The 27,074-nt window shown below is 39.0% G+C and overlaps 1 protein-coding gene across 1 annotated transcript; it reads right to left on the reverse strand.

Annotated features, from left to right (window-relative positions):
• Positions 1–4,635: 4,635 nt before the first annotated feature.
• Positions 4,636–26,669, reverse strand: htr1d (5-hydroxytryptamine (serotonin) receptor 1D, G protein-coupled). The gene is made up of 2 exons (XM_042388752.1): positions 26,276–26,669; positions 4,636–7,130 (listed from the first exon to the last, which is right to left on the reverse strand). Exon 2 carries the CDS (start codon positions 6,214–6,216, stop codon positions 5,056–5,058), a length of 1,161 nt encoding a protein of 386 aa, XP_042244686.1. The 5' UTR covers positions 6,217–7,130; positions 26,276–26,669; the 3' UTR covers positions 4,636–5,055.
• Positions 26,670–27,074: the final 405 nt, after the last annotated feature.

The following is a 27,074-nucleotide window of genomic DNA, read 5'->3' on the forward strand; positions in this document are numbered from 1 at the left end:
AGACATAACTAGTTTTGTGTTCTAAACATTTTAAAATTTTCAAGAAGCTATAAAATCACATGTATGACACACAGAGCAGTCAAGAACACCCCTTTGTTTTACCAGGGTCAAACAGTGCCACTAACAAATATTATCAATATCAGTATTGCTTGAAGTCAACTCCAAACAACTTGAAAATTAATCTGTATCTAGAACACCAGACCAACACATTTAGTGACATTATCTGTTGTTCTTTCTGAACAGCAAAAAGATGCAAACTGTTTAAATATTAAAATGTACAGTACAGCGTTTCTCTCTCTAACAAACCACTTTTGGCCGAGCTTACAAACACTGGTTTGCAGTGAATGTTCAGGAGGTAACAGCCAACAGTTTCATATTTTAGTTCACAAACAAAATAAATGTTGATACCGTTGCTATAAAATCTAAAATTGGGAATCCTGCTACCAGTGTAGATCCTGCACTTGATTTTATTGGAGACAGTTGTTGTGACAGGACATTTTTATTGTTGTTTAGTTGAGTTTTAAGGGGGTCATAGTTGCAATGGCTCTGGCTCAAACCCTGATTATTGTACTTATTATTTTTATAGTAACTGCCTTAATCTGTAACATATTGGAAAATACTCAACATATGTTCCCAGAGCACGACATGAATTTTTCAAATTCCTTGTTTTGTTTAGCTGATCTCAAACCCAAATGTATTCAATTATAAAACAGATATACTGTAACAGATAAGCTGAAAACTGAAACTAGAGAATATTTGGTGTTGATAAATCACCTGAATTATGTGTTAATAAATGAAATCTGCACAGTAATACAGCTGATGTGGGGTTGATATATGGCTTTGACTTTATATTTTTAGCTGGCTAAATAATGTTGTGTGTGTATGTTGAGCAGATAACTTATTACCCTTTGGCCTGACTTGGTTAACAGTGTCTGTTGAACTCAGTCTCAGGGGACTAATTTGGTTTGTTTGTGAGGCTGTCACTCTTTTTCCACTCCTTTCCCCTCCTCCAACTGTTTTCCTCTGCACTCCCTCTACGCTTTACTCCTTACACAAGTCGAGAATTGACAGTCCCCATCCCATGAGGTTAAGTGCACTCTGACCTTTTGGTTTCACTGCTCAAGACAGCCTAACATTATCTGAAGCCATCTCCTATCTAGTCTAATCCGCAGTGACAGAACTACTCTTGGCTCCCTTTCTGTTTTAAGCGTATCATTTTTTTTGGCATTTTAGCCTTTATTTAATGGCTCACAATGGAGAGAGACACATGCAACCAGATTCAAACCCAAGATACTGCAATTGGTATTTGCCTAAGCAACTCAGCTGTCAGAACGCCTTTGCATGGATAGTCCTTTATTTTAATTTGCCTCAATTTCTTCTCTATATACCAATTAATTAAGACAGATTTCCCAATGACATAAATCAATAGCTGGTGGGCTAACTGTGGTATCTGTAAGGCTGAATCCTGAAACCGTAATGAGGTTTTATTTGTCTAATGCTGTTAAACGTGGCCCACCTATAAATTGAGACAGAACATTCATTTTGTTACACTGCAAGGGTAAGTAGTGAGGAATTAATTTGACACTGTGAAGGTTACATTAGCCATTAGCTTCTATGACAATTGATAATTTATTTAAAGCTGTAGCTGGTATGCTAAAAGGAAAAGTATGAATGCATTTTGTCCTCCTTTTTACTTCTGTCCTACTTAGCTGGTAGCAGTCTGTACAACTGACTGACAATCCTGACCAAACTTCAATTGCTTTTATGATTGAGCCCCCCGAAAAAAACAATAAAATGACATGTATTACACATTCATTTTCACCTGATATGGAAATGAAAAATCAACCAATGTCAACATACATGATAATATGAGTCATACTCTGTGGTATATGGGGACCTGTGGTTCAACTGCAGCACTCCTTGGAAATGTAAACAAATAAAATTTACATTAATAATACATCTATTGTAAGTGGCTAAGCTGGTCTTCACCTCTCTTTCCTGTGAACCGAAAGTAGTTCAGCATGATTGCACTGACTGTCCACTGAGCCTTCCAGCCAGCCACTTTTCAGACCAGTGAGAGAGAGGGAGAGAGAGAGAGATCACTGTAGGTTATGCTATCACTGATATATATATATATAGCAGTCACCCTGAAAGACAGCCATGAAGAATTGATGGCAGAATCTGTGTTCTTGCTGCAGAGGTGCTGATGGTTGGCTCTGGTCTGATGTGCATCTGTGGAAAAAGTCACTTGCATAGACATGATGATGGTACAACAAGCCTAAACTATGCATCTTTGAATGCCCTTCATGCAAACATGTATATCCAAGCCACTTTTTTGTTATAGATTCTTTGTGGTGACTACATAATTGCCATATCCTGCTGAATTTCAAGGCCATTGACTCATACAGTATGAGCTGTCTGCCTCCAGCTCCTTGAACTGAAGCCCGGAGCAGATTAAAGGCAGCTGGCACTTGTGATGGTTATCCAACTCCTCTTTGGTTATTTGATTCCTGTTTTGTCGATTTTGCAATTAAAGTCTCAACTTTAACATTTAGTGTGGCTGTTATTGATGAAAATCAAGCCTGTAAATTAGAGATTTTTTTTTTGATTAGTTCACGGATTAATGACTAAATCCCAACAAATCCTCCAAATTAAACAACAAAATACGTTGATCCATGCCAGCTTCTGATCCGGCGCCCCCGACCTCCTCCTCTGTGGACTTTATCTCTAGAATAACTTCACACTGTTTCCTCCTTTTCTCTCAACGGACAACAGTCATAATTCTTATGGCAGCTAGAAGGCTTTGTCGCTTGAACGTGAATTCGACTGATGCTCTTGTTTCTCGTGGGGGGGACAGTCTCCTAAATCCACCTGCAGCAAATACAAGCAATTCAGGTCACATATTTCCCGCTCACCACCAATGAAGAGTCTTATTGTTACGTTCTCTGTCAAGCAAAACTCATGTATGCTATAGTTTGTTTTCTCATTCTTGTTCTTTTTCTATATTCTCCATATTATCCAGTTTATTTATTAAATCTACTATAGCTACTATATTTATCCATTCATCCATAGTTTCTTCTCATCAGATTTTAATTAAATGATTTGATGGAATTTGCACATACCTTTTTACACACACACAACTTAATTATATTTTCAATGAAATATGGACCATATGACCTATGATTATAAACCACATATATGTGGCTGTGACCTTTTCCAACAGTTTCTCATCTTGTCTGACATCGACATTGTCTGAGATGACTTTTGTTGTGATTTGGCCCTATATAAATAAAAATTGATTGATTGATTGATTGATTGATTGATTGATAAAAGAAATCGATTTGAATATCTATCCCTCATGTGTCAGACATGAGACATTTCTTGTATTAAAAGTTGCTGTTCATGCTTGATACGATGTTCAGTAAAACGACTCATGTTCAAACGCTGTATTATAGAGCTGCTGCACACATGAAAGTGGATAAAAATGACACACCAGAAAATAAATTAGCATCATGATGATTTCAGTGTGTTTAGGACACATTTCTATGATGAGTGGAACTCAAAAATTAAATGAAGTGTTTATAATAACTACTGCTCAATGAAAACAGATTCATAACTTCATCATTCATTACATTATTACCACTCAGCTTTGCACTTGTGTGAGTATTTATTGCTCGACAAGTGCGCTAACCAGTACGTCAATCAAAAGCCACATCGCGTGGCACCCATCAGGCTTTCTTATTGAGTCGAGGAGCTTTTGTTAACTGGCTGATAGTACAAATTTATCCTACAAAACCTAACTTTTTAAGCTTGTTGGTCACTATCTCATCTTCATCAAATCAAGATTGATTGTAAGAGCACATTTTCAGTTTAATTATTGCTTCACTACATATATTTTAATTGTCAGAGCAAATATATCAGTTTATACTTTAACTTTTTAACTTAAATTTTGTGAGTTCAACCCTCATTGGTGCATTTTTGCTTCATGTAAACCCGTGGTTGTCAGGAATAGGCATATCAATAGAGGAATAAAATGTCAGACAGGAGTTTAAGGTTTTACATGTTATGAAGACACTGTTAAAACACACTGACATTGGCAACATCTTTGTCATGTCATAACATCATCAGAGAATTCCTGCAAATATGTAGCATCTGCCAGTGACCCCTTTTTTGCATAAAGGAAAAACAAGCTAGACATTAAAGCAAATGAATAAATAAATCCATCAAAATTAATTATTCTCAATTTGCTCTCACTAACCAAGACTCCTTTTTTCTTGAGCATATCATTTCAACATTTTTTGGAAGGACTTATTTGTTGCTATGGCATGGGTGTTACTTATTATTCAGAGGCAATGTGGGAGATGCTGTTTCCATTTCAGTCTCTGTAATGACGAGACGAGCCTCACTAGGGAATAGCTTATATAAATGTCAAACACTTGACAATCCTCCCTACCCCAAACACGCATATATTACAATAAAGTAACTACCTTTACACACACTCAAACAGACACACACACCACTTTCAAGTATAATTGCATATATGGAGACAGTTTTACTGAATCTCTAGAGTTCGTAGTCTTTCTAAGTACTTTACTGTACCACAGAAACATATGGGAGCAGCAGCATACAGCATGACACAGAGATTAAGACAACATACATTTCATGGCTTTTCGTTTCCACTGCATTTAATCCAGTCCACTCTGAGTTTACTCTTTTCATACAGTCTGTTTTAAATCTTTGCTTTTGTCCAAGAAATAATGACAATGTCCCTGTGACATGACGTAGAGTTCAATAATTCTTGGGGCTAAGGATTTTCTCTTTTTTTTTTAGCATGCATATATATGATGGATATACTGTAGGTATCTAATGAGCTATGGCACAGAGCTGTTCAATGTAAAAAAAAGTTTAAAAACACATTACATATGTTCACAAGATGGAACATTTACGCATACAGTATATTTGTCATTATAATTTCCCATTATCTCATTTTTTCTTTGTATTTTTCGCTTCATGTTTTCCAGCAGAGGTCTTTTTTTTATAATCACTGTGAGGTTTTCAGGAGAACCTTCTGAATTTGATGAGTTTTTGGAAAGCCTGCTTGAACTCATCATTGAATGCAGTGTAGATTATGGGATTGATGAGGGAGTTCAGGTATCCCAGCCAGGTAAAGATATCAAAAAGCACTGGATCAAACCAGCACTCTTTACATATGGCCATGACAAGAGTCCCGACAAAGAATGGGAGCCAACAGATGATGAATGCGCCCAGGATGATGCCCAACGTCTTGGTCGCTTTCCTTTCCCGAGCTGCACACAGACGTTTCCTCTCCATCATGCTGTCTGCCAGCTTCACTTTCACACTGTTCATGAACAGAGGTGATCCGCCTCCTCCTCCTCCAATTCCCGCATTCCCTGTGCCAGAGTGTAGGTGCGCTTCCTGGTTAGAGGCGGAATTAAGAGAACAGAGAGACGAGCCTGCAGAGGTCTGGATGAGCTGGGCTGTGGTGAAACGTTTCCCAGAGGATGATGGTGTCTTAAAGATGCGGGAGCGAGCGGCAACATAGATCCGTCCGTAGAGGATGATGAGAAGCACTGTGGGAACATAAAAGGCGCCAAAGGTTGAGTATAGGGTATAAGAGATCTGATCTGTATTCACCATGCACTCTGTCAGCTCCTCGTGGGCTTTGGCCTGCCGCCAGAAAAGTGGAGGCATGGAAATCGATATAGAGATCACCCACACCACCCCAACCATGATCGCCGCCCGCCGCATGGTGCGGCGTTTCGAGTACTCCAACGCGTCTGTGATGGCCCAGTAGCGGTCTAATGCAATCACACACAGGTGTAAGATGGAGGCCGTGCAGAAAGTGATGTCAGACGACAGCCAGATGTCACACACAATCTGCCCCAGTGACCACGTCTTGCTCACAGTGTACACTATGCTAATCGGCATGACTAAAATAGACACCAACAGGTCTGTGACAGCAAGCGAGCCGATCAGGAAGTTGGCAGGTGTGTGGAGCTTCCTGGTCAGAAAGATGGTGGCGATGACAAAGGCGTTTGACAGCACAGTAGCCAGGGTGACAATAGCCAGCAGTGCAGACAGGAAGATCTGGAGGCCAAGCAGCGTGGCCTTACTCCAGGGTGGAGTTGTAGTGGTATTAGGAATCTCTGTGATGTTGCTGGTGAAGTAGTCCAGCGAGCTGTTATCCAGTTCCATCTTGCTTCTGCTCCTCTCGACCCACGTTTGTACAAGGTTTAGACCAGCCTCATCACTGCTATCTAAAATTGTTCACGGATCAGTTCATGCATGGCACTGAGGAAGGCTGCACTGTGGTGTGGCACTGTTGGTGTAGAAAAGGTTGTCTCTTATCCCGCTTTCAGTAGCTGAGACAATATTTCCCTTCATTTCCCATCCCTTGTATTGTGATATGTTGTCATATTAACCTCTAGAAAACATCTAATTTCATCATTTCAGGTTCACAACTAATGTTCCTGTTACAGAAGCTGATTAATTTGTCCATTTCAGTTTATATTGATTCGCCTCGCTGGTGAAGCTGCAGGAGAGACAAATCCTAATTTGTATTTAGCTCTTGTCACACTGGCACCTCTTCTCTCTCTTCCCAGTGCTCTTATCTCATCTCCAACCAGCAGCCAGCCAGCAACAACACCTTCAGACCAAGACTTCCTATCTATCAAATGCTTTAATGGGCTCCTCCTTTTCAATAAAGCCAAGCGCGGAGCTGCATGTAGGAAGATGATGACGACAGATACACAGGTTTGCTTGTTATCGCGCTATTATCTATTCTGAAGTCCGTGTGAAGCCTTCTGAATTGAGATTTGTACTGTAACTTGGCTGTGCCTCGTGTTTTGGATGATATTGGAAAGCCAGAACATTACAGTTACACGATCCACGTCAACAGCAGACAAGGAAAGATTCTATTCATCCAGTGTGCTTGAAGATAAATGTTGAATCATCAGCAAAGCATTCAGGTTCCTGCTGTTAAATACTTGTTTATTCGTTTTTCCTCTTCACAGCTTTGTCTGTCAGGTAAACATTCAGCTGTGGTGTCCATATATGTAGATAACAAGTCAAGGTTTTGTCCATGCAGCTTCCTCTGCAGCATGTTCATCCTAGTTGAGAAAGATAGAAAGGAAAAATAGTTATATTCAACTCTATCATACATGTGCGCGTGCACACACACACACACACACACACACACACACACATTAGGGGCAGTAAATGCACATGACCACCCTGTACCTGACCTGAACCTGAACCTGACTCAACCTTGACCTGTAAATGGGACATTATTACTTGAAACATGGACTTAACCTTCTGCCACAACATTACCTTGCTATTCACACTACAAGAAACTAATCACAACACTGGTGCTATAGAGGTATCTTATGTAAATCCTCAGCATAAAAGCCAAAATTACTAATGATATTCTTTCAGATGATTGTGGTAGAAATTTACATTTTGTGCCATTGCAACTCTTTAAACTCCAGAACCATCTGCTGGCAGTTCATTTTAGCAGCTTTTCCTATAAAAATAGTTCACTAAAAATGTACAATTTTGTACATTTGTCCTGAGTCACCAAGTGGTTTAAGATGCTGACCACGTAATCACAAAGACACCAGTTGGGGTTTCTTTAACTCATTTCATGTCAAGCATTCTACTGCCGTCATCTAATAAAGGCAAAAATGATCAAAAAGTACTTGTAATTGTACAATAGGCTTTCACACCTCTTTTAATCCCATGAAAATACTTTTCTTCTTGTGACATACACTACAATGAAACTGTACTTGCTTCACATTACTGTTAATGGTGCTTGGAAATTGGAAAGAGAAACTGGCCATGTTGCCTCCAGGTGAAAGTGACAGAACATTTTGACAGAGGCAGCAAGCTGACTTTTCAAATACAATGAAAGAGGTAGAAACTGAAATGTGGAATTAAAGAGTACGGTCTAGACCTGCTCTATATAAATAAATAAATTGACTTGACTTGACTTGAAAATGTGGTATAATGTCCCAGTGAGGATGAGGAGGTCTCCATGTGTTTTGTCTGTTCAATCTGCTGTTTGCATTTGTCATCTTATCACAGTTTGTTTATATATATATATTTTAATTTACTTTTAACATGTGATGTACATGTGCACTGTAAAGTCTTCATTTGTACCTTTCAAAAGCCCAAGTGTGCGCACAGAATAGATTTTGTACAATTTAAAATAGGAACAGATGAGGGAAAGAAGTGAACAAGGTTTGGTTATTGGAACAGGGTTTTTAGAGTTGTTAATTATTTTCATCAGGATATTTTGTATTTTTGCACATCAACAAGCTATGAACTGCTGTTGGAATATTACGGAACAAAGCTGCTGAAAAACAAGCAGCGGTATTTGCCACAGTAGTGTGTGTAATATTTGCTTTTTCACACTTCACATATCCTTCTGCTGGTACGGGTCTGAAGATTGATTTCTGAGTGCAAGTTCGTTCATGATACAAGTCTGTAAATCACCTCAATTAACTGAAGTGTTGATTGGCAGCTAGACTCTTGAGAGGGATTATTGTGCTTCAGCTATGACAACAAATTGGCATATTCAATTGTAGACGAAAAGACCCTCGTCTGTTGAGTGTATTCATCTGCAGACACTCAGGTGTACGTGAACATTTTTATAAACCACACTCAGTATTGTTCAGTTTGGAGCCTTCAATGTTCTTTATGTGCAGTGTGTGCGCTCAGTGGTGACGATTTCAAAGAATCCCTGAAGGAAAACGTCCATGTGTTCCCATGAAAAATGACTTTCATTCACTGATTAAATTACTTGGAGAAAACAAAAAACATATTTTGGGGAGCATGAATGAATGAGTACTCTCAGTAAAATAAGATATACTGTAGGGGATATGATTTGTTTACAAGTGTATAGTTAGTGATATAGTGATATGTGAGGCATTGAACTAAATCAATCTAAAGTCAGCATGCCAATATGCTCACAGTTCGGTTGTGTTTTGACTCTAATCCCCAGTTTCCAAGTCTGCTCTATCTGCTTTTGCCGAACAGCAAAACAAATTCATATCAGTGTGATAAGAAAAAGCTCTTATCACCCCCTTTATTTACACCTATAAACAGTCTCTCAGAGATCAATTTCAATTTCAATTTCATCAATTACATTTACATCAAATGGTAGACTGTAAACATTAGAGGAATAGAAAATGTTCACTTGAAGGTGGAGACCTAATGTTTCAGTGTTTGTTTGCTTTTGTCAGGGTTACAAATTACAGTACTGGACAAGGCTGAAACATGGATAGGGATGAGACAGGTTAGGTAACCAAGCTGAAATAAACATTAAATATATTTTTAATATCTTAGAGTCCTCATTTTCGAATCTTGAGGCACTAACTCAGAGGTCAGAAGCTGCAGCTTTCCATGTCTTATAAACTGTTTGTACATAAAAAAACCCCACAAATGATTATATATATACTGAATTGCAGGTCTCCTGTATAACTCCAAACCCAGAGTACTGCAGATTAGGGACAAACACACCTTTAATGCAGCTGACGTGCTTTTAACTATCTAATAAAAACTAAACTCACAGGTCAGTCTCTAAATGCTTTGCTCATAGAGACTGAGGACAATCTCCCTGGTTTTGTTGTTAACACTGGATGGAAACAACTAGAGAATTAAAAAAAAAACAATCCAAAGTCTTTAGGGCAGCCCTTCATACATTCACTACAGAGGAAAATGTGGGTAGAGCATAATTTCCGGTAATTTCTTGCCACTGTTCAAGCAACTACCATGCATTTAGAAATCCTACACTTCAGTTGGTAGAGATCTCTGATTGTCTGGTATCACAAGAGTAAATAAAAACCAACAGAACATAAGATCCCAAGCATCAGATGTGTAAACCATTCATTTAAAGCTCCCTCACATCATACAGTATATAGGCATCTGTTTTGGCTCTGCTTTTTCCTGCTCAAAACATGCCTGTGCCATGACATTCAAACAGCTGAGAGGGTGGCAGGCTGCTGGCTGCCCTCCATCAAAGACCTGCGCATAACAGCAAAGAAAAGGGCAGAGAGTACACATCCTACCTGCCCAGGCAATCACATGCTTGGCATCCACACAGTCTCACAAACACACAAATCCTGGACTGTCTGAACCCTGCTGATCTGCACTGCAGCATTTATGAGTTATAATAATATTTAAAAACTGGGTCAAACGCCTTGACTACAGTTTAAAAGCAAAGGAGGTTTGTGATCAAGAATCAAGACTTGTGTGTCTGTTTCAGATTAGAGTCCTGTATGTTGAAATGGTGGAACAGTGACAAGCAGTTATGATTACTGTTTATCAATTACAGTGTCTAGGATTATTACTGTAAGTGCCTGAACAGTAACCAGTTTTAAATGTCAACTTTATTTTCATTCATTGGTTTATTTATTTGTGCTTGGACTGTAGCAATAATGACATCCGTTTACATTCTGTATATACTCTGTGTCCATCATTGTGGAGTGGTCCAGGAAATTTACCTCATCAAAATGCAGAAAACTAACATAATGTAACATAACCTAACAACATAATGTAGCTGTTGCCCAATCTTCCCTGCTCCATATTTAAAAATATATGTCAAAATAGGTCAAAATATATAAATTTTTTTAACCATATTCAGCCAATCACATTAATCCATAGTAAATAACACTGTTTCATTTTGGTGTTTGAATCTTTTGTACTTTACTGTCCTGAACATCAGAAAGAACTTAATGCGTTAATACCGGTATGTCACTTTTCCTGATTAACAGCCACTGTAGCCGCAAGTGACAATTAATGGTAAATAACGGTAAACAGTAAAATGAAGTGTAACACTAGAACAAGAGGACAAGAGTCAAGAAGTAAGCAGACTTATGAGCAATGTCAACACAGCAGTATCTTTCTAAGTAAGATAACATTAGCCACCATAAGCTACTAGTCATATCACACCAAGTACGGTTGTAGCAGCAAAAGCCCTGAATGTGTTAAAATGAGCAAGGGTGCATTTTATTGATCATGAATTCAACTTTTAATCTGTTACAACAATCCTGTTTTAAAAGATTGTTCTAGTTATGAATATTTTTTGTCTCAAGTGCTCTGCGGATGCAAAGAAGAAAACATCACAAATAAAAGAAGTGCAGTTAGCAGTAACTAGTGATGGGTGAAGAACCATTACACAACATGACTACTTTAAAATCACACTCCATTGCATCAGTGGAGACGAGACTGATAAGCACACTGAGTGCCTGGTAATAATGCTCAGTTTGAGTTTTGTAATATCAAATGCACCCCACAGTGAACAGAGTAAGGAGATTGTTATGGACAACTTCGAGTTATTCATTCATTCATCCCTGTTCCAAGCTGCTACACTGTAATATGGGTCCGGTACATATAATTTCCTACTTGCACCTACAGTAGCATGTTTGATAAATGGCTCAAAAGCTTATCTGTTTACACATCAAACAAGTTGAGGACAATGCTTATCTCCTAAGGGTCTGGTTTACAGTACAATGAGATAATGAGGTTCATAATGAATGGATGAGAGGAAAAGATTTTTCAATCAAGAACAGGCCTTGCTTAAATTGAGCTGAATACTGTTTGTGTAAAATATATTAGCTCCTACATCTGGCTTTGAAATTGAAGATCTAATACAAAGAGGCACTGCTCAACTCCAGTGAGGTGAGAGATGCATTCAGCTTCTGCAAAAGAAGGGAATAAATGGAAAGAAGTGGGGTATACCAAGCACATTTTAAATGTTTTTTGAGGTGGGTCTGATGATGACCAGAACTGGAGCCCTATACAATATCACAATCGGCCCCATTGCGTCATACCCCATTCATAACAAATCCAATTCATCCCTCTCAGGCTTGGGCCAAACCCAAGCAGATGCTGCAGTGTGTGCAGCAGTCTATTGGTCGGGGTCAGTGGTGTACTGGCCATCGGGCATACTGGGAAAAATCCCGGTGGGCCGCCACATCGGTGGGCCAGTGGACCGTCAAAAAATCCATAACGTTTTTATTGCCCCTGTCTGTCTCTTTACCAGCCCTCCCTGTGTGTGTCTGTCATGCAGGGTAAGCATGTGCCACGTGGATAAGTCCAGGGCTGAATTTCTTTCCCAGTACACCACTGGTCTGGGTGAAACAGTAATACCCTCTGAACCCACCAGGCCTGCAAACACTGCATGACCCCGCTGGAGAGAGGCTAATTGATTTAGCTCAGATGAGGTAGAGCAATTGCTGCCTCCTCTGTCAGCTAATGTCTGGCGTTTACTCAAGCGTGCTCTAAACAGTAGGTGAGCAAGAATGTACTGCGTGTGGGTGTGGAGGAGTTCTCATCAATGGAGAAAGAGGTTGGGGATTGATGGTGGGGTAAATGGATGTTGAGATAAAGTGGAGGTCAGGAGATATGTTAAAGCCATCACAGCTTTACAGAGAACAATGTTTTTAACTGTTTTGTAATCAGTTCAGCTTTAAACATAGAGTGTGCAACAATAATTATCGTTCAATTGGTAAAAGTAGGTGAAAAGGCTTTGGCTCATTTTCATTTCTTGGTCTATATTTATATTCTGGGGCTCTACTGGAATATCTTTGCATGTTTTATAATTTAAAAAAAAATCCTGATTTATATTATACTGGCTCTTTATGCAGCCGCTCAGTTCAGCCTCTGTCTGAAACAGGCCGCTTTCATTCCTGTCTCTTTAAGGTCCCCCTTTAACAGTCCAGGATAAGTATAAGTATGCAGTCCAGGATGCTGTTGTTTGATTTAGCAGCAGAAATAAAATTTTACAATGCGGTTTGCTTAACGCCTTTAAAATACTGAATTATAGATTGCTTTGTGTGTGGGAGAGTGAAGCTATAAAATATAGATTAGTGTGAATGTTTAAACCGTCAACACGACTTCAGCACTTGTCTGTCAAAGTACAGCCTAAAGGTTAAAGTTCATGCAATCAAAACAAACATATAAGAGGATAGTGTCTATGATCACCCATGATAGCCAATAGCAGTATGGGAAATGAAGGATAATGGAAACACATTTCATGAATGGCTGGTGTATGTGAATTGTATATTGTCATGCCAGCATTCAGGGAAAACCAAATATTTACAAAGGGCTCCAGGGTTTATCACATTTCTGCTGTTTGCAGGTGCCTGGGAGCGTGGAGAGTAGGTGTTTTTCTCAGGCTGTGTGGGCTTACACATGAGCATGCACATGTACAATCACACATGCATGAACCGTCCGCACCACCCTCCAACCATCCACCTACACGCACACGCAAATGCAAGCATGGAAAAACAGAGCACCAAACAATTCACCCTCACAGGACCAGACACTGGAGGCCACTGAAGGGGCTTCACTGGTTCATGTTGATTTATGGTGACTGATTCCTGTAATGTATGCAATTGCAGTCATCAGGACTCATTATAGGGGCTGGGATGGATAATCTCTGCTCCTCTGTAAGCGGATAGGAAAGGGAACAGATTGCTGAAAACTGGACAATTTAGCCTCTTAGCAGAAAACTCCCCATGTTTCTGGTAATCACAGGCACCAAAATTGTTATAGTTTTAACAGGTTACATAGACATCAACACTTACTGAATGCCAGCGTGATTATCATGTTAAAACTGGTTCAAATGCACCCTCTGACATCTCTTTTCCTGTATCCCTTTCTGCCAAAAATAAACTCCATCAATGCATCAAAGCCTCCTACTGCAGAGACAACCTTCCAACCAATGTTTTTACACCACTCCACGGTAATATACTCCCCACTTTATGTACATGACCCTTAGAAAGTAGAACATGTCCAGTGCATATCTAGGACACCTGAGAGGCCCTTCATTGGGAGTGGGCTTGGGATGAGCTGATGCAGAGATTATCTGTCACAGCCAGCTGTGTGTATGTGTTAGGGTGAGAGGAGAGACAGAGAGAAGCAGACAGGATAAATGGGGATCTGGTTTAAATCTGGTGCGATCATAGAGCTTGCGATTAAAAGATGTACTATGTGTCAAAAAAACATACAAAGAATAAATATTTAGGTAGTCCCTCCAGAAATGTGTGGTTGATCCTGTGCAGGATCACATACAGGAGCTAACACAAAATCAAATAGTTGCGCTGTTTTCACCTCAGTACAATACCATTTCTGCCATTTTCCATATAGAATAATTCAATGTCCAACTCAAACCTCAACTTTAACAAACCAAATTCCTTGCAAATATATTAATGCCTGAAAACTTTCTTTCCCTTTATGTCGGCTTCACAGACAGGCTGTTTTATCGCTCAACCAAGTCGAGTCTCAGCAAGCCATTTCTACTGAGTATGCACTGTTCTCTCCTGACAAAAAGTAGGAAAACTAAAGTAAGAGTAAAACTATGTCCTAAAATGTTTAAAATGTTGTTTGTAATCCTCCAGGAATTAATTCTTAATTAATGATTATCAATGAAGTCACACAAACTTAATATTTTAGCCACCTCTTTTTGGATATCTACTAGAAAGGAGACAGTCATACAGAAGTTGCTGCTCTCCTGCCAACCAAGAATTTACTTATGAAGACACCGAGTGAAGGTTTGTGAGAACATTCAGTCTGCAGGGATTTGTGATGCAGATTGGAGACAGACTAGAACAGCCCTGTGTGATCTGCTGTGTCTGGTGTGCTCACGGTGTCAAGTCTGTCTCCCACAGTATACTGCTAATAATGTGATTTATATAAATTCTCTGTCTGTCCCGACTAGAGTTAAAACGATTTATGCTACACACAAACAAAGACGTTTGTGTACTTGGCACAAATTGTACATTACAGTAACCATGAATACTGAAAAATAGTGGACAAGTATGTACATGTAAATTTGCAACACCTCACTTGAATCAGAGGCAAGAAAATTTGGCCGGAGGACCTTCTTCCTGAGTTTATGTTCTTGCTCCTGCATCAGACACAACTAACCTGTGAGTGAAGTGAACATTCTCACGTGGTTTTTAGTGATGCATTTTGGTTTGCTTAAATTTTTTCTGTGTGAAAAGAAACTGAACCACTGGGAAACGTTTACCAACTCATCCAATGATCCACTGATTCCTGACCAGAGCAAACAAACTACAGTATAGGTTTGAAAACAACCTTATTAAAAAAGTCTATGAGTCACATTTGATATAATCAATTACCGGGGGCAGGAAATGTGCTTTGAGCGGCTACCCTGTCAGAAATACAATAGAAGAACACAAGCAACTTGTGAAATTTGTTATAAATGGAATAGTTCACCATTCCTGTGAACCCAGCACAAGAAATGGACTCACCACTGACACAGAGAGGCAAAAATTGGGTCTTATATGATGGAAATTGTAAGGATTATAACTTCAAAGATGACAAATACAAGCTCTGACCTACTGGTGTAATTACCTTGCATTAGAATTTGCCTTGATAAAATGGTCAGAGTATATATATCTAATACCCCTCTCTTACAGTATATCACATGTTCAGTTAGAGGCTCTACTGAACCTGCATTCAACCCACATTAACTCTGCAAATGAGGTTGCTGTCACCGGTCATTACCGGTTACAGACTTAAGTGTACAATTGTAGTTTCATGTGCATCACAGTAGAATAACAAACATTTATATATAATTATGTTACATAAAATAAGCTTGCCCTCTTAACTAAGTTTTGTCAAAATGTTATCAATCTTATCAAAAGACAAAAGAACAAACAAGCTCTGGATGCCATGTTCGGGACAGTAGGAAGGATTTAGTTTGGTTTAGAACAACAATATCAATACATGTAAATCTGATGTGTGGGTGAGGAGGCTCAGCAGTTGGATTTCATATCAACATATGAGGACAAAACAAGAGGGCCTTAATCTTTGTCTTCCATGTTCAAGTGTGTGTATGAGTCATAAAAGTGAAGGGGCAGTGATTCATCCAGAGGTTGGGAAACAACGATCCATCCAGGAGACAATAGAGGATGTTTGACGGGAGCACTCAAGAGAGCAACATGAAAGCCCACTAGAGGTTTAGTTTGCCTATATTGACAAAAAACTGATGATACAAAGAATGTAAAGAGGAATAAAGATAGCACATGTCTAAAAATAACAATGTACAAACTGTTTTACATAGCAGCTACACACATACCGTATGGAATATACCAGACAGGGAATAAAAATGAATAAATCAAGGCAACAGAAGAGTGAATACAGTAAGAAACAACCACAGCTGAATACTAAACACAGTTCAGCTGCAGTACCTCTAATGGCCATTAGATCAGTATATATATATATATATATATATATATATATATATACACAGTGTGTTTCTGTAAAAATGATTGCATATGTATTGTTTTAAGATACTTAATCTGTAATAATATATTTTTTAAAAATAACATATTGTCAGGATTATCTTGAAAGTGACATAGTTAAAATGTATAACAGACGTCCGGGTCAGACTAAGACATCAGTTAAACCATTTTAGAAAGTAGAGCATAGTAAGTTGTTAATATAGACATATAGGATGTATAAAGCTGTAGAATGCACACTGTGTACATAAACCTTAGCAGAATAGCTAAATAGGCCAGTGATGGTATGATGATGGTAACGACATGTTTCAACGTTGCTGGAATGCCCAAGGAGAGCAGCCATCTGACGGCCGGGTAACATCCTGGATGTCAGCATAACTTTCATTTTGTTACTATTTTTGAATCATTTAGGGACGTCTTTAAGGGATATTCAAACAATAGTCATGCAACAGCTCAATGTTTACTGGCATGTGTTTATAAGTCTGTATTATTTGGGTGGACAATGGCTGTGCAGGCCCTTTAATAAAAAAGCTTTCTCAAGTTTGCCTGGGATTTTAGTTAAGTCTACCCTCCTGATCCTCAGAAGTCAGACTTTATGTTCAGCCATAGTCGGACTGGCCATCAGGAGCACCAGAAGAAATCCCGGTGGGCCAGTCGCTCTGTTGGCCGCTTGAACAGCCCATTATACAAAAACAAGAGTGAGAGAGATGAGTCGTTGGCCCACTTGATTATGCACCAGCCCACATCCTCCTCCGCAGAGGATGGAGTGTCCGCGGGCTGGTTGTGGTGGGCTGGTCTGGGTAAAGAAGTCCAGGGCCATTTTTTAGTCCCAGTCCGCCCCTGTATTCAGCCAAATGTATACAGTCACAGTAGTGATTGCACCATCGGGCTTCAACCAGAGAAATAGAAAGAATTTATCAACATGGCAGTAAAATGAAATATTAAGCATAAGATTCATAAAGCTGAGGGATAGCATGTACAATGAAACTGGATGTCAAATTGAGCCCTACAGCTGTGCATGTTGTCAGGAGGATGAGCTGCCAGCAGAGAGAGATTGTTATCCAAGTAACGATGATCCAGAGTAGAGCATTTTTCACAGAGACAGTAATACTCCCCAGTGCTTAAGGCATTCAATTAAAATTGGAGTATAGTCTAAGTATTGACATAAAACAATCAGCCAGCACTTACTGACATCAGAAGGTCTTTAGTTACTTTAAAAAGTGGTGTGCTATGTAAAGCTCTAAAACTAGACATTAAGTGTTCAGAAATGTTAAAAAGCAATATCAGCTGGATCATAAGTACTCAATTTTTCATATAAAATGCAAAATTTAGAGACAGTTATTAAGGATAAACAGATCAATCACTATTTTTTAAGGAGTACCAGTACCAGTAGCCTAAAAGATGTATGATGGACTAAGTCAACTGTTTGGACCACCATTTATTTTATGTGCTTTTCTCTATTTTCATTTCATTTATTAAATGTTGTGCTCTTTATAATTGCACTGAAACCACACTATTTGTCTATTTCTTTTCTTTATTAGGATTTTAAATCTAATGCTGTATGTAAAGCACTTTCTTTGCCTCTGTGTTTGAAAGGTGCTAAACAAATAATTTACATCTTCCCTTCTTCCTGAGATAAAATATGTTCAAAACTGTTTATAATGCAATAATTGGGAGGAGGATCAACGTCTAAGTTGATTTCTTTAAAAAGTAAGACTGTGACAACTCTGGCTTAATGAAAAATGTAATGTTTATCAAAACTAGTTGATATTTTTGAAAAGAAGGCAAAAAAAACCTGTCTGGTGAGCACCACACCAACAGCTGTAACTTTCATGGACATGGTGGTGTATTGATTTTATTGTCAATTAAGCCTTGCAGAGCATCAAAGAAATTGCATGCAAGCCCATTTATAAGTAAAAAGAACAGCAGCTCTGACATCTTGACTCTGAATTGGAAGAAATGTTGAACAAAATTAGAATCTGGTTTCAGACAGATAGAGGGGGCTGTCAATTAACATACTGAGCTATTTGACAGTGGAGGTTAATATTCAGAGTTTTGTCGGGTATCTAACTTTGGGACAGATACTGGAGTCTTTGAAACCTAAGTTTTATGTGCAGAGTGTTAGAGAACAGTGACTCAAAAGAGCTGTGGTACTAATTCTCAAGTAGCTGACCAGGCACAAGTGCAATAAGAAAGAGCACTAGACAGAAGGTTATTTTTATTAAAGAAATGACCAGAAATAGACAAGTGCATAAGAAATACAATTAAGAATAAGATATAGTACAACGGGGCTCAAGTGTTGAGGTATTCACGGAAGAGCTGAGTTTTCAGGTGTTTCTTGAATGCATCAAGGGACTCGGTTTAGCTATAGAATACTGAATATCAAATATCAACATCAAGTTTAAAAATGTGACCTTGTCAGCCGAGTGTTTAAATGCAAGTTCACACATTTGAACACTGAGGTCGACCCACGCATCAAGCAACCTTTAAAAATCTTTTGGATTTCGCTACAACATCATGTAGCGAACAACAACATGACAGCATAATGTCGATATCTTTTTGTTAACCTGTACGTCCTCTTTACAGCTTTACTTTATGTCTTCGTCCTCTTTACAGCTTAATTTGACATCATGTATCGGTTTTGTTCCAAACCTTTTTCATAAATCTTAACATTTGCACAAGTGCACTAACTGGCTTACATTGGACTGTAATTGCCACATATTGTTCACATATTGTCTTCTAATTTACTCTTGGATTATATGTCTGATTATATGCCTTTTGTAGATAGAAATAAGGCCTTTCTGCCTAGAAATTTAACATTTTGGATAATAGTTAGGCTGCTGTAACAGTATTACTTTTCTGTTCTGCCTCATATTGTTGATAGTGTTTCATGTCTCAAGCAGCATTACAAATTCAAGTGGGTTTTACAATAAAGACACTTTAAAAACCCTTTATTGTTCTCTACAGGTTAAGGTATTTTCCACCCTTTCAGTGTTTCTCTCCACAAGCTTTCAGTCAGCAAATTACAAACTCTTGGATAATGCGAGACAGCTACCTCCTTCAACTGGCTTCAAGTAATGGAAACAGGCATCTTTCAACAAGTAGTCAATCTTGAAACATTGACCACTAATGGCCTGAGCAGCAGAGCAACTGCTGTGAGAGTACGGAGTACAGGCTTATATGGATTCTGACATGACCCCTGCTGTCATTTTCATGGTAAGTGACAAATTGTCATGATCTATAATTATGACTTTCATCTGGAGGGCCCAATTTTAGGTTTCAGCTCTAATTATAAGGGTAGCCCTTAGATTAGCCAGAGATGTGGAGGGAAACGACGATGAAAAAAATGAGACTTTGAGAAAAGGAGAATGAAGGGAGTAAAGTGCAGAAAGAAATGGGAAAAGATCAGGAAGAAGCAAAATTGAGGAATAGGAAGGAGACAACAAACTTGGAATAAAAACACCTGGAATAAAAACAAAGCATGATTAACATTTCCCAGAGACAGGGCAGCATGATGGATTGTACCCTCTGCTGAAACAATGGTTTAGAAAATGGTGATGAACAGAGAGAGTAGAGACTGACAGAGGCATTTGTGAGAGAAGACTGCATTCTCACACTGAGTCCAATCCCTTGTGAATAATCCTGGCTGTAAATCCAATGGGGTTACCACTGATACAGTCTCTTTTTTTTTTCAAAATTTAATTAGAGGATAAACACCTTGAGATGTTTCATTTTCAAGGGGGTCCTCAGGCACAAAACGAGGAAGTTAACAAACATTTAAACAAAAAAAATAAATATATACATACATAAATAATAATAATTATAATAAATTAAATAATCCAACGACACAAAAAAATCAACATAGTAACATCAATTATCAATTATCAATTTTCTGCATTGCTTTAATTCCAGCGTAAAAAGAAAACTCAGCAGCATAAAGAGTGAGAAAAGGATCTGATGAAAGAAGTGAAGCATTACATGACATGGAGACTGGGTTGGTTAACTGTGCATATGTGGGGAAGTGTGCATTTGTGTCACTATCAATCCAGTATATAGAATCAACTTCCAAAATTGTCACTTAAAACACTTGTTTTTGGTATTTTCCAAAGTCCTCCAAATTAAACAATAAAACACGTTGTTTGTTACGGCCCTTTAGAACGACACATAGATGTATTTTATGATCTGCTGCCATTATCAGCAAATCACTGTTGAAAAATAAATCTGTTTTATAATCTATGGTTAAAGTTTGGCTAGGTTTTAGGCGCAAATGCAACGTGGTTAGGATTAGATTATGGTTTTGGGTTCAAATAACTACTTAGTTACAGGATAAGGCTGACGATTTTCTACATTTTTCTTATTGTTAACAAATGTCATGTGCAGAGCCAAAATAACAATGAATCAATCCTACTTAGTATTGTGTGTGTATCCAAATCCTGATATATTATATTCCTCTGGGATGTAGACCTCTTTTGTTGTCAAAAACTATTAAAACATGTCACTTAGTAACACAGTTGCACTGAGTAATATGTTCCTTTGCCACAAAGAGTTTGGGAACGGTAGTTGAACAGCGATCACGTTTTCATTCTCCAGAGAGTAGTCCTGTGTAAGGCAGACATTACTACACGAGTGGGAACGTGGTTTCATTTTCAGAGCTTCGTCAACTTGTTGTGCTACATATCACAACCTTTTGACTTTGTACTACATTGTAGATTTCAAAGAACTTCAGTACAAAGAGGTTGTGATATGTAACAAGCTAGCGAAGCTTTGTAAAGGGAATCACATCCCTGCGCATGCGCAGTAGTTCCTTACTCAGAACAATTCTCCGGAGACTGAAAACATGACTGCTGTTTTTAGTCTTTGGAGCCATTTCTAAACAAACTAATGTGACTGTAATCTTTGTGGTGAAGGAACATGTCACCCAGTGCTACAGTGTGGCTCACTGATTCGTGTCTAATCATTTCTGGACAACAACGGAGGTCTATGGCACAGAGAAATAAGATATATCAGGCTTTCAATACACAAATAATACTTGTAAGAAGGATAGGTTACAATAATAACCATGTAGTTAAGATCAGGGAACGATCATGTTCATGGTTCAAAATGTTAAACATCATGAGAGGGTCTAATCGCCAAAGACTTCTCACATATCTTTGACTTTTTTCCTGTACTTCTACAGGTTCATTATAGTTAGGCCCTGGTGATGGGGTTCATGACTCATTGTTGGACGCCTGATGCTGTGACCATTACTGGTTCATAGTTCTGGATGCTTTCAGGTCTATCAGTCATTGATGATTGGTGTTATGTGATGATTATTTCTTCCATTTGGTCTTCCAGTACTGTTCAGTTTCAGCCTTTGATGCTCAAGTTTACTAACCTCTTTGCATGTTTACTTCATCTTGGCTTCATTGGAGGACACTGTCTATGATTTGCCAAGTTTATCTATTTGCTTTGTGTATTATTACTACTGTTGCATATTAACACATTGGAGACCTGTGGTCGCACTGTCTGATAGCTTCTCAGTGAGTTTAGGAAATCTAGTTTGGCTGCTTCTAGTGAGCTCTCTCTCTCTCAAGTCAGCAGTTGGGCCAATTAATGAGCATGTTGTCAGTGTTCATCTCATATTCCTCATGGCACTCCCACTATCTCCTGGTTATTAGTCTATAATATTGACATTTCCTTGGTACTGAAACAATCACCATATTATTACAGTTTCGTCTGATACTTCAAAGAGTTGTGACAAAGATGTATCCAAGCAGGGTGTTTTACAGCTCAATGGTAAACTCTCCTTCACAGATGCTGCCCCACCATCTGCTCAGCTGTGATGCTACGCAGCCAACTTATGTGCTGCAGACTACTGTAAACAGTAAAGTCAGTCTGCATGATAACACTGTTTTAAATTACCTCAAATGTTTTAATGTCTTTGCTGTGTTATGTCTTGTAGTAGATGCTGAAACAGACATTTTGGAGAAGGTTTACACCCAGTAGAGACGAATGCTAAAAATGTGGAATGACGCTGTAACTAAATTACATACATGCTTCTTAGGGAGTTCTCTCTCTCTAAAATTCAGCTGGCAAAAACTGATCTATAGTTACATTTACGGCATCTAGTGGCCATAGTATTGCACTCCAGAATTACCCAAAGGAGCGTAATATTCTGCCACATCACTCTTAAAAAATAAGAGTAAGGGTTAGTGAAAGGTCATGGAAACGGGAAGCAAACAGCAGTCTTCTGCAGCTAAGTCCACTTCTAGCCATCCACCCAACCCTCTTTCTCCTAATAAGGATAAATTATCTTATCCACTCACCTTATATTGACGTCATCTGAACTGCGTCACTTCCCTGGGTCGTAATTACTATGGCTGCTAGATGGCGTAAATGTAACTATAGGTCGTTTTCACCAGCCTGAATTTTAGACCTATGCTGTCGTTTTTCTTGTGAGGACAGGCTCATTAATGAAGCTAATATTAGCTCCATGAGTTGGTTGAAAATACTGTTGCTGGCTGACTTTTTAATTTTTCCAACTGACTGGATGCATAGCCTACTGGATATAATGTTAAAGACAGGCAGAAGCTACGTGTCCCAGACAAAAAGTTGGCATCCTCACCGGTTAATGAACCATGTAGAAGACATGGAAATAAAATGCTTTGTTTTTGTATTGCAGTGTGAGATATTTTATAGTTATTTATTTTATTCAGTCTGTTAGCTGCTTATCCCATAAATCACATAAAGAGCAGGACAGAATTGCTAATATTAGCCTGAATTCTGAATAACAGCATCCAGAACCGGCTTACACGCACTAGGAAAATACTAGATTGAAACACTAGATATCAAGAAAACAGCTTTTTTAACGCAATTTATAATCCTACAAAATTCTCAGACATGCTAACATTTGCAGCATACACACGGTTTTATCTATTCCTACTGTAACAGGGTTGTTATAGATTGCTGAAGTTCGTCAAAATTCATTTCTATATTCATTCAGTGTTCTTTTTATTTTGCAAGCAAGTTATCTTATTTTTTATTCCCTTGGGAAATAGTTTAATATCTTTAAAATATCCTTTTGCTTGTTTTATTGGGGTGCCCTCATGTGGCAGGTTGTAGTGGTTATAGTGACCAGAAGTCGTCAGCTCGCTCCTTTTGCTTGCTGACGATTTCAGCTGCGATATGTACTGAAAACAGGTCCGTGATTTTTTTCCAAAATGACACGAATTGTCTTGTCACATTTTGTGACTGTCAGTAAGTTGTCATTCTGTATTTCTATTGTTCGGTCAAGTGAAGTTAGCTTGCTAAAGTCTGTTAGCTTGTGTAACAGTTAGCTGCAATGCCTCACTAGTATTCTGTGGAAGTATTGCACACCTAATGTGAAATGGCGATTGCTTCAGAGTGTTGATTGTGTTCCAATTCTAATGTGTAGGGGCAGGAGCTGTATGTTTCACCATCACCACCAACCACATTCATGTGCTTGGTATATTTGTACCTTCCATAGGGAGAAGCCTAAAGCCTTTGCATAGAATTCGTATATATATTTTTTTCATATAAATCTTGAAAATGGGTTCATGCAGTTTATGTGATAAAACTGTGTGTTTCACCATTACAGTCATGTGTCTGTCTAACAGCTTTGCCAAGAAATAAACACCGTGAACCTGAGAGAAGTTGTCGAGTGGTCTCTTCGGTCTGCTGATCTTGAAAAGACAGGTTACACTGACACATTTGCTTTTCTATTCTTGGTTTTGGAAAGGCTATAAAGAAGACATCACCCTCCCAACACAACAGTATACTGTTGCAGTTGCTAAGCTATGATTGGACATGTGTGTAGGTGTATCTGTTGAGGTCGGCTTAAAAGTTTGTTGAAAGTTTTGATTTTGCTTATATTTCACTCACTCTTCACTCTTATACACCCTAACTCTCAGCATCACATCACTTGTCCCTGACTGATCACAGTGATTTGCAGCCTATAAACACACATCCTAGCGGGGGGGCTGAATTTCATTCAGCTCAATATTCTGTAGGTGAAAAAACAATATAACTCCAGGCAAGTGAGAGCCATGTTAATTATTTTACCCCTATATCCTCTACATGTAAAAAGATGTTATTAGCGAGAACTGTTCTTCTATGCACATGCAGTGCACTCCTGAAACCATCAGGCATTAATCGTCTGTTCCTACATTAATTATTAAACCATTTTATATTTTGCTTAATGGGCTACAAATGAGTCTTCTTTGTGAATTGTTCTTTCATGCACCAGATATATAGAGAAAACATCATTGTATAATAAAATGACATATTCAGCAATATCATCATTCAGAAGTCATTGTTTCCAGTTTTTTTTTAATTCAGTTAATAATAAGTAGGGAATGGGAAGGGCATGATATAAATGAGAGTTTCTGTCATTTTAATGGGTTTTCGATTCAATCTTCCATCTTCAGTCATACCCTGATAGTTGAGGTGCATGAGCGCGAGAGTGCGTGCGTGCATCTCTCGAGTGTGAGAGGATGAGGAGAGAAACGAGTGTCAGTTTGAGAGCGAGAGAGGAAACCCCCCCCCCCGTGTGTGTGTGTGTGTGAGTCTCCCAACGAAATGGAAGGACACTATGTGCTGAAAAATACTTTTCATCAGAATACTGTGCTATGATGGTGATTCTCTTTCATTTTGCTGAATATCTCTCACATCAGTGAGCTACTTCAAGCAAAAATGCAACACTCTGTCTCTGCAAAGAGAGCCTGCAGGTAGGTTTCTAAAAAGCGTGAGAACATATAGGACAGATCTATTTCTTTCTAACTTCCTAAGACTGAGGTGGATCTTAATGCTACCACCAGCTGCTAATGGCAAGAGATGCATCTTCTGATATTATTCAGTCAGAGATAAGCAGCTGACAGAGGATGTGGTGACTTTTGCAACTCTATTCCACCTCCAGCTACTTATCACAATCACAATGATTTCCACAATAGGCAGGTTTGCGTAATGTCTCTCACAAACCATATCAGCCTTATTTGAACTGCTACCAATATCAGTATGTAACTGCACTCTCCTGCCCTGCATCTGATTATTGAATGTTGCAGCACATGCCATTACTGTACTGTATTGTGTGTGAGGTAAACACCTTCAATATAATGTCAGCATCGTGGCCAGTGGACCAGTGGCTTCTCCCTGAAGAAACCGATAAACGTATTGTACTTTATAACACATGCCACCTTTTATATGAATTCAAGTTTAATCACATTATAAACTGCTCACCTGTCATTAGCAACCCTACAGCAGTTAACTCAGATGTCTAAACAGTTGGCACTGGAGGAAAAAAGTCCCTGTAACCTCTAGATTTTGATTTTCATAGAAATGTCTCTGGTAGGGTAAAAGATGTTTCAGGTAACAAGAAAAGGCAGGTCTCTGCTGCACTTAGAGGCTGCAATCAATGCCCTTGATGAACTAAAATGGGAGCTTTCTTTCAGCTTCTAAACATACTGTGCTTCCTTTGAATCCAGCATCCTCCAGGTGTTTACTCACCCTGCAAATCAGTTTTGGCACACCGGGGCTTCGAGCAGATTTTTTATTCATGTGGATTTTTTCTTCTCCATGTCTCTCTCCATGTCTTAAAAACCTTACATCCATGTGATGCTCTTGCTATTGCCTCCCAAAGGGACTTTTATACTGTGTCTGTAGTACTTAACGGCTTAATCTCCTACGGTGTCATTAAAACAGTCCAATCGGGACTTAACGGTGCCAACGGTCATCACAAGTGACCTTATCATACTCTTTTGCATCTGTTGGGTATGGGATTATCAAAGGATTCTCTTCTGCGCTGTTTTTAGCTGCATTTACCTGTGTTATATGTGTTGGTAAAGCAATTTTTGCACTACAAAGATGATAGGTGACTCTTTATCGACTAATGTCATCTGTTCTGCGCTCTACAAACCATGCGTAATGGTAACAAACACGCGCATATCAATAGAAAGGTTATTTAAAAAACAAAAAACCGAACTACTTACCATGTTTTTTCTTCATCTGTAGTATTTCTTTCTGCTTTCACTTTGGTAAAAGCGGAGCACAGAAGCAATCAGGGAATCCCGGCAAAGGTGTCCTTCATTTACGCACGTCCAGTACAAGCAGACGAATTACAGACTGTTTACATTGAAAGGGTAACAGCGCACAGCTTCTGCAGACGTTTCTGTGCTGAGGTTGCTTCGCATCTCACTTCAAAGATAGTGTGTCGGTATATAAACACAATCAGATCGGTCCTGCAGACAGCGCAAAACTGGGATTTACAGTAGTCACGCAAACTTGAGCGACTCGAATTTATGACATCTCACTGAACGTCGCGACATAAAAGCTTTTTACTCCCAGATTTCAGCCACCAGAATGTCTAAAAAGTGTGAAAAGTGCACCAGCGGAGCTCCATTTGATGCATCAAGGCGCAGCGCGTTGTGCGTGTCTCCAGCCACAATTAAACCCCCAGGTAGAGACACGGGGGCTTCCTGGTGCTGATGTGATCCGCTCTGCTCCAGGGAGATTACAAAGACGTCAACAAGTTGTATTCAAATCTGCGTTTCTGGTATGTTTTTGATGGGAACGGCTGTATGGCAGAGCCTACTCCGTGCCCCCCACACACTGTGAGTGAATTTACCATCTGCAAGCACAGGCGAGTGCTTCCAAGTAACTCTGTGGATTTCTTGGACAGTCCGCCCCGTTATTGTTACAGTATGTACAGTAGGGCAGCTGAGGTTCTCCATATGGGGTACAGGAGCCCTACAGAGGCCTCTGACAGTTTATGGTCCCACAGTAAAATGA

Source organism: Thunnus maccoyii, chromosome 16 (assembly GCF_910596095.1).
Source record: "Thunnus maccoyii chromosome 16, fThuMac1.1, whole genome shotgun sequence".
Taxonomy (NCBI): Eukaryota; Metazoa; Chordata; class Actinopteri; order Scombriformes; family Scombridae; genus Thunnus; species Thunnus maccoyii.

Excerpts from the sequence above, each read along its gene's own strand:
- htr1d (XM_042388752.1), bottom strand. The coding sequence starts at position 6,216 with ATGGAACTGGATAACAGCTCGCTGGACTACTTCACCAGCAACATCACA.